Below are 8,882 nucleotides of genomic sequence, written 5' to 3'. Positions count from 1 at the left end.
ATTTCTTGCCATGGGATTAAATCCTCCTGCTGTAGCATGTCATCCCTGTGGAAACGTACACAGCCTTCCTTACATACACTCTATTTGCAATGGTCTGTCTCTCATTACAGAAGATATCAAAAATGCAGAGGTGTAATAATTTAATCCAACTTCGGAGGTTTTCGCCTGGTACATTTCAGGGCTTTGCAGAACATCTCAGGTTGTTTCCAGAGAGATTTCCATGTTTAATTCAAACACGATTTGAGGAAATAATTTCACTCTTTTCTTATAGCAAATATTGATTAGTGTAAAGTCACTTAAATTATTCAAAATGTAAAGATGAAAAGTTTGTAATTTCTGTATTGGTGTTTGATGCTAGTGTTTTTACTCTGTGTTCTGAATGGCAGTGTGTGTGTGTGTGTGGGTGTGTGTGTGTGTGTGTGTGTGTGTGTGTTATCTCAGTGAGGATAGTTCTGTGTGTTCTGAGACGTGTGTGAAGAGTTGTGTTGCTGTGAATGAGTTTATCAGCTGATGTGAACTGTGTAGTTCAGGTGACTGTTGGTGGTCCAGACTGTAGTTTGAGTTTTGCACATGTGGCTTCAGTTGTGCCCGCTGTCATTTAGTGTAATTGTAGTGTTTTGTAACCTGTGATATACTGGTACCTTTCAGTAAATTATCAGAAGTTTACTTGATGTTTACCTTGAATTGTATTGCCTCTTATACTGTGGCTGGGCCACAAATACATCAGATATTTTAACAAATGGCACCTTGTATAGGTTTGTAATGACAACTACATACAGTACATAAACATGAAACTATTTACAGACACGTGCATGTGTACATTGTAATGAGAACTATGAGATTACATTTTACACAAACACGTATCTAGGGAGAATGGGCTGATTCAAGTTTTCATGGAGCATGATAAGTAAAAGTAGAAAAAGAAAAAAGCCCCCTTCTCCCTGATGACTGCAGCCACCTCTGGGTCCCTGTAGATCCTTTGGATGACCATGTCCTCCTCTGCAAAAACAACAAAGTCACACCAGTCCAGACCTGTCAGCAGGAGTTGCCCTTGGACCTGCCAGTAGTAGCTGTGTTGCTTTTCTAGCTTCATGGAGTCATTGTGGAGCTTCAGGTATTTGCAGTCAACGTAACTCCTAACATTGGGGCATTGGACCTCCAACAGGCCAAAGGGTGGGTTGTCTGTGGGGTCAAAAACAACACCATCGGGAGAAGACCCTAACCAGGGGGCATCAGGGTGTATGGCGAAGCCACAAGGCCAGTAGCTGTTGTTCTTCACTTTACAGTACTCTTGAATGGCCTGTGGCTCTAATGCCAGACCTCTTTTCATGACCGATGTTTGGGCCACACCCCTGAGCAGTCTTTCAGCGAGATGTTCTGCTGATGTCTGACCACGAACATGACAAACCTCCCTAAAGTGAGAAGATGTTAATCTCATCTTTCTGACCCGATGCCACTCCACAGACATACTCTGGTCCCTTGTTGCCACTTCTATTGCCCTTGCCATTTCCAAGTTGGTCAGTATAGATTGCAGATGCAGTTGCTGGTGGAGACTGCATACAAACTGGCAACAAGTGGGCTCCAATCTGTAGCCATCCAAAGGCAGAGGTGGTGGTGTAGGAGCTCCAGTGTGGAGTAAAATGATGCGGCTCGCTGGCACTGGCTGCTGGTAAGAGATCAGGCTGCCCTCCTGAACATTTCCCAAAGCTGACTCGACCAGCGGGACACCAGCACTGATGGACATGGTGGTAATAAGGGGTGCTATGTCAGGTGAAAAGCCTTCATATGCTTCTGTCACTTTCAAAACATCAGGATCAGGCATATCCCCCCGCATCGCCTTGTAGAGAGAGCTCCTATGTAGAATTGTATATCACAATTCAAATTAGTAAACATGTACCTATACATATCTGTGTGACAGATACATGACAATGATCATTTTCATGATTATTTTTGTTAATTAAGACATAACCTACCTGACACCACTGGCAACTGTCCTTTGTTTGGGCTTGGCAGACATCCCAACCACATCACTGACCCGGCCTGGTTTTACACCCTATCAATCAATGATAAAGGTAAAAAGAAATGGCATCTCAGAGGTGGTTAAATGTAACGTGTGGAAAATGTTATCTTTTATGCACAGACAAATAGTCCAGGCAAAGTAGCGTTTTACGACAGACAAATTGTAAAAGAATTTTTTGCAGCTTAGATCATTTCTATGAGGTTCTAGAACAACATCCTAAAAGTCCTAAGAAATCCTAGTTGAGGAAATAAGTTTAATTCTCATCAATCCGAGATGTGTGCCAGTAAGGCCAGACAACAATACACCCCAATGGGGCTGTTTATTTCCTTTACTCCTATCACAATACAACTTTACACAATGAACGTACACATGAAAAGTACATTTTTTTGTATTACAAGTTTCTTTGAAAATGAATTTTAATATGCAAATGAGCTATACACTAATCGAATATGCCGAAAATACACCCAAATAGGCTTAATTTTTGATGGATTGATGAGAATTAAACTTATTTCCTCAACTAGGATTTCTTAGGACTTTTAGGATGTTGTTCTGGACACCTTATAGAAATGATCTCAGCTGAAAAGAAAATCTTTTACAATTAGTTCTATTTTTGGCTCCAAAATGAGTTACTTAGTCTGGACTACACCCGGCACATGTGGCTGCTGATATTAATAATGCTCTGAAAATGACCATAGTCCTTGGCTTGTGCCAGCGTTGCTCTGTCTCGGTGCAGCTAAGGACTGGGGGTACAGGGAGGAGGCGGAGCTGAGAGGAGGTCGCTGTCTGAAAAAGGAGAGCCACGCTATGGTTGCAAAGTGCCTTGCCAGCAGCACACGAGCACACCGTCTCATACAGCTGCACTGGGGAGGAGTCTTCAAGGACAATTGTGGTATCTGACTATTTACCATTGTGATCTACGTTTTTGGTATAAGGAGGATGCATGAACTTTACTCTACATTTACTGAGAACATCTGGAAATTGTTAACATGAGTAGAGGTCCCCCCAAGACAGAAGAGACCTTTTTTGGAGTTGTGCCAGATAACAGGCATTGATTGGCTAGTTACCTGATCCAATCATATACTTACAAAATTACGTCCTATGTTGATACAATGCATTGAGATATAAGTTTTGTCCACACAAAGAAAAGGCAGAGCGACAAATTTTGACGATTGGGTCGGTCGTCTCTCCAGATATCCATGGGTCTGTAAATTGATGCTGAAAACTCTGATGTAATAAATCTTTTTATACCAAGAGCAGTGTCTACGAAGGTCCTTCTCCATACAACGGCAACACAGTGCTGCAACTAAAATATACCACACCATCTAGGAAGAAAACAGCAGGAAAAGTTACTACTCACGCATAACTAACCTTCATCTAAGCCAGTGTAGTATAATGTGATGTGACCTATATCCTACTCTCAAGTTGTGAGGTCTCTCCTTTTCCTCAGGGACCTGTGGACACTGAGTTCGGGATAACATCACGTTGATTATCATTTAAGTGACACATCAAGATCGTAGTTTAGGAATAATGACATGGTCCAATCACTCAAAAGTGATATGGCAATTTTTAACAGAATAGCCCCGTTTACATGACACCTTTTCACTTTTAACCCAATTATGATGGGGTCCGATCAAACATCCATTTCTTTAATTGATTGACAGAGGTAGTGTGTTTATGTACACGTCTATGTGATACGCTATTCCAATCAAGCAGGAAATGAGTTACGTTAGGAGTTAGTGAACAGACTGACTTTCAATCAGACTAAAAAGATATAAGGATAAAACTATCTACTATAATCATGTGAGATATGGCCAACCCTAGAGGAAAACCTGTAATTCCCATAGATGAGTTAGTTAGTAACATCAAGCTACTGCTAACCCGACCTAGTTCTAGTCAGCTAGCTAGCTAGCTAACTCAGCTGTCACCGAAGATATGACAGTAAAAAAACACGTACCTTCATAGTTGTCAATGAACTGAGAAATGTACATTTTGAAGCCCTTCTCTCTCTTACTCCTGGGAGCAGATGCAAAGGAGTTAGGAACCGGTGCAAATCACTGACGGTAAATTTAGGAGGATCTTGCAGGCTTCTTGTATAAAACAACGCCATCTTCAGGTCAGGATGACTCAGGGATGAGGCGAGCAGAAGCAGGACGGCTTACCGGAAGCAAACCGGATGTCGGCAACATTCTATTTATGCAACTAGCGAATCGGTTTAGGAATCGGAATCGTTTTAAAGGTACCGGTTTCACATCGAATCGTAAAAATCCAAACGGTAGCCAACCCTAGTTCTGCCGTTATGTAATGCTAGGGTATTTCTTTCATTTTGAAAAAGAAAACGTGGAAGATTTTAAGAATAAACAGAATATTCAGAGAGAAAAAAAACAAAGTCTGACTATTTAAGTCAAAAAGTTGGAATATTTTGCTGCAGGATCCAAGTCCCGCCCACATACCCACCGAACCAATCAGGAGGCCCTCCCAGCTGTCAATCACGAGGCTTCAGAAACCATCTCTGGGAAACTTTTATTTAAACGTGCTCGTTGTTTTTGGGGTTTTTGCTCATGTCCCATATTTGGAAGTGCTGGAAGACAGAGCTGTCTGTCGCCATGACAACAGTGACCATGATGCTAGAGGAAACACAAATGTGTGTGTGTGTGTGTGTGTCTATGCGTGCATGTGTGTGTGTGTGTGTCTATGCGTGTGTGTGTGTCTATGCGCGTGTGTGTCTGTGTGTGCGTCTGTGTTTCTGTGTATGTCTGTGTGTGTGTGTGTGTGTATGTGTGAATGTCTGTGTGTGTGTGTTTCTGTGTGTGTGTGTGTGTGTGTGAATGTCTGTGTGTGTGTGTGTGTGTGTGTGTGTATGTGTGAATGTCTGTGTGTGTGTGTTTCTGTGTGTGTGTGTGTGTGTGTGTTGTTAGAATATATTTTGTGAAAGTGTTAAGAAGAGGTTTTTAGAGTTCCCCTTCTCCTGGGTTATGAGAGGCCATCTGGACTTACAGTAATTAGACATTAGAAAGGGAGTGTGTGATAGGCCTGAGAGAAAAGTTCTTCTCTGATCGGGGGGGGGGGACGGACAAGGCAACAATGGTGCATGTCTTAAAGCGCGGGATTTGTGAGACTGTATGGAAATGACCTGGCTCTCATGAAAACTCCTTAAAGTTTGCTGGAGATTAAAACACAGGTGTTCAAAATCCAACAATAGCAGCTGGCTTCTTCTGAGCTGACGATGAGAAGTCAAGATCATGTTTTTATAGAGTGTTACAGATTAGTCAGGAGCCGGCTGGAGCCAGAAGATCTGGACTGGATCCAAACTGATGAGAGCACCACCAGGGACGGGACAGAAATGGATAAATAGACAGTATCTTAACTTAGCAGCACCTGATGCTGGGGGAGACTCTGTCGGTCCGTTAGGAGAGATAGACTCTACCTTGTATCAGATCCATGTACATGTACTGGTATTCTGCAATATCTTTCACTAAACTTGTTATTAACTTTAACTGGACGAATCCTGGCCTTGTTTCTCTGATCTACCAGTAAACCAACACTAGTCAGAGTGGAGTGACCACAAAATTGGAGTCAGATTAAGTTTGGCCTTTTAGGGCCAGACCGGTCAATTACGGTCACATTTTAGATTAAAATCCTACAGTCTCTGCCTGTGTGTGTCTCTGTGTGTGTGTGTGTGTGTGTGTGTGTCTCTGTGTGTGTGTGTATCTGTGTGTGTGTCTCTGTGTGTGTGTGTATCTCCCTGTGTGTGTGTATCTCCCTGTGTGTGTCTCTGTGTGTGTGTCTCTGTGTGTGTGTCTCTGCCTGTGTGTGTCTCTGTGTGTGTGTGTCTCTGTGTGTGTGTGTATCTCCCTGTGTGTGTGTGTGTGTGTCTCTGCCTGTGTGTGTCTCTGTGTGTGTGTGTGTATATCTCCCTGTGTGTGTGTATCTCCCTGTGTGTGTGTGTGTGTGTGTGTGTGTGTCTCTGTGTGTGTGTGTATCTCCCTGTGTGTGTGCCTCTGTGTGTGTGCCTCTGTGTGTGTGTGTGTATCTCCCTGTGTGTGTGTCTCTGCCTGTGTGTGTCTCTGTGTGTGTGTGTCTCTGTGTGTGTGTGTGTGTGTATCTCCCTGTGTGTGTGTATCTCCCTGTGTGTGTGTGTGTCTCAGTGTGTGAAACACGACACGGAGACGAGATGACTTTCATCTTTTATAGACATCTGAATTAATAGATTTAGAGAATATAAACAAGCTTCTTCCCCCTCAAACATCCGTCCTTCGCCCGGTACACAAATAAATAATCTGACCTTTGGCACGCTCACCACGTTACCATGGTAACTCCCCATCCTCCTCCCCCCCCCCACAGCGTGTGTGTGTGTGTGCACTAACTCTCAGAACTACATTACCCATCAGCCCCTGCTCTCACCTGCTTCATCGTCTGATTTTATAAAACAGTGACGCCCCCGAAAAAACAGTCCCACACATCGTTACCATGGTTACCAAACATGATATAAAAAGGGGCAACACCCCTCTCTCCCCCCCCTTCTCCCTCCCCAAAAAACAGATATGTTTGTTCATTCACACAGCGACCAATCAGATCTCGTTAAAGGACCAGTCTGCTGACCATGTTCCAAAACTAACCAATCAGCTAGAGTCACTAAAAGTTCTGTTGTTGCTGCTGACAGACTATTATTCTAATTGTCTGACAACATTATGGGATGGATCCCTACAGAGATAGACCTTTTAGTTAAAGAGTAAGATCCTTTTTCCTAGGACTACAGTTGAAAATTAGCCGACTGGCTAACACTGGCGCATTTACAGAAATGTTGATTAATGTGCATTGTCCTAACCAAAATAAATAAATCTTAAATCTTTTAGTTTAACATGAAACAGCCCCAAAATCACCATCACCAAACCCACCAGACTCCATGTAAATAATCAGGACTTTTAGCGTGTATAGAGCCAGCATATTTCCACCAGACTCCATGTAACTACTCAGGACTTTTAGCATGTATAGAGCCAGCATATTTCCACCAGACTCCATGTAAATAATCAGGACTTTTAGCGTGTATAGAGCCAGCATATTTCCACCAGACTCCATGTAAATAATCAGGACTTTTAGCGTGTATAGAGCCAGCATATTTCCACCAGACTCCATGTAAATAATCAGGACTTTTAGCGTGTATAGAGCCAGCATATCTCCACCAGACTCCATGTAAATAATCAGGACTTTTAGCGTGTATAGAGCCAGCATATCTCCACATGTAAATGGGTGAATTAAGGGTTTATATCAACCAAACCAGAGTGGTGATTGTTGGAACAGTGGAAAGATGAACCAAGACGGCTTTTGGTAGTTTGATTTAGTTTCTGCCACTTTGAATGAAGTGTGTTTTACGATGCTAAAAGTACTGATTATTTACATGGAGTCTGGTGGAAATATCCTGGCTCTATACACGCTAAAAGTCCTGATTATTTACATGGAGTCTGGTTCAACGGTCTCGTTAAATACTGGACCAAAGATTTCTGTTTATATCAGTCACTTGGACACCAATGCATTGTTGAAAAATACCCAAATTAGCCTTTAACATCACGCAACACCCATATTAACTAATTATTTAAGTTTTGGACAACAGAGCTCCTAATTTAAAGTTCCTGAACAACAAAAATCAACAATTACACACATGTTGAACAAGGATGATAACGATGTATCTTCAGACAAAATTTTACTGATTTGGGGCAAAAACAAAACTAGATTTGAATTAATAAAAAGTCATATTTTCCACCAGAATTACACACCTGGCATCAGCCATCATGAGCAGAGAGAACAACATGAAATTAGATGAATAAATATAACTTTGTTTCTTTAAATACACTGAAAAATGAACAGAGTTTGGTTGGTGGCTGATGGTTTGGAAAATGGTCAGAAAACAGCGGGATGGTCCTTTAAAAAGCTGCAAAGCCTCATGGGAGTCTGAGTCCACCTGCACATTACTACTGTTCACTCAGAGCAGCTGCAACGACTGATTGATTTATCCGTTGACTGGTTTATAAAATGTTAATGAAGTCTTTTTGTGTCCGACCACCAGTTCAGTTTCCTGTCAGCTGAGCCGACAATGAGAGCCTTAAAGACTCAATGATTAAAAAAGGACAGAATTTTGAGCAGATTATTGGATAAAATAATCGTTGGTTGCAGCTGAAATCTGTAACAGGTGTCGCCTCTGACCCCCTCTCTCTCTCACACACACACATACACACATACACACACACACACAGAGACACAGAGAGAGAGAGAGCGTCATAGCGGGACGTCCAGCAGCTTCTTGTGCAGGTACTGCTTCACCTCCTCGATGCCGTTCAGCTTCTCCAGCTCGTGGTACGGCAGCTGAGAGGGGACAAGAAACAACAGGGCAAACTGTTAGCCTAGCTTAGCACAAAGACTGTGTGTCTGTCTATGTGTGTGTGTGTGTGTGTGTGTGTGTGTGTGTGTGTGTGTGTATGTGTGTCTGTGTGTGTGTGTGTGTGTGTGTGTGTGTGTCTCTGTGTGTGTCTCTGTGTGTGTCTCTCTGTGTGTGTGTCTCTGTGTGTGTGTGTGTCTCTGTGTGTGTGTGTGTGTGTGTGTGTCTCTGTGTGTGTGTGTGTGTGTGTGTGTGTGTGTGTGTGTCTCTGTGTGTGTGTGTGTGTGTGTGTGTGTGTGTGTGTGTCTCTGTGTGTGTCTGTGTGTGTGTGTCTCTGTGTGTGTGTGTGTCTCTGTGTGTGTGTGTGTCTCTGTGTGTGTCTCTCTGTGTGTGTGTGTGTGTGTGTGTGTGTGTGTGTGTCTCTGTGTGTGTCTCTCTGTGTGTGTGTGTGTCTCTGTGTGTGTGTGTGTCTCTGTGTGTGTGTGTGTGTGT

The 8,882-nt window shown here is 42.8% G+C and overlaps 2 protein-coding genes across 3 annotated transcripts in view; both read right to left on the bottom strand.

The window, feature by feature from the left end:
- Positions 1–883: 883 nt before the first annotated feature.
- LOC116065594 lies at positions 884–2,011 on the bottom strand. The gene is made up of 2 exons (XM_031321130.1): positions 1,974–2,011; positions 884–1,853 (listed from the first exon to the last, which is right to left on the bottom strand). The coding sequence occupies exon 2, from the start codon at positions 1,832–1,834 to the stop codon at positions 884–886; it is 951 nt and encodes a 316-aa protein (XP_031176990.1). The 5' UTR covers positions 1,835–1,853; positions 1,974–2,011.
- Positions 2,012–7,760: 5,749 nt separating this feature from the next.
- LOC116065601 (FAST kinase domain-containing protein 3, mitochondrial-like) overlaps positions 7,761–8,882 on the bottom strand; it is a 19,639-nt gene continuing 18,517 nt past the window's right edge. For both annotated transcript variants that reach the window (XM_036005421.1, XM_036005422.1), the window contains one exon: positions 7,761–8,377. In XM_036005421.1, the coding sequence (XP_035861314.1) occupies positions 8,291–8,377 (87 nt within the window). In that variant the 3' untranslated portion in view covers positions 7,761–8,290. The remainder of the gene's footprint in view (positions 8,378–8,882) is intronic.

Source organism: Sander lucioperca, chromosome 9 (genome assembly GCF_008315115.2).
Source record: "Sander lucioperca isolate FBNREF2018 chromosome 9, SLUC_FBN_1.2, whole genome shotgun sequence".
Taxonomy (NCBI): domain Eukaryota; kingdom Metazoa; phylum Chordata; class Actinopteri; order Perciformes; family Percidae; genus Sander; species Sander lucioperca.
This window is presented reverse-complemented; position numbering and strand designations above follow the sequence as displayed.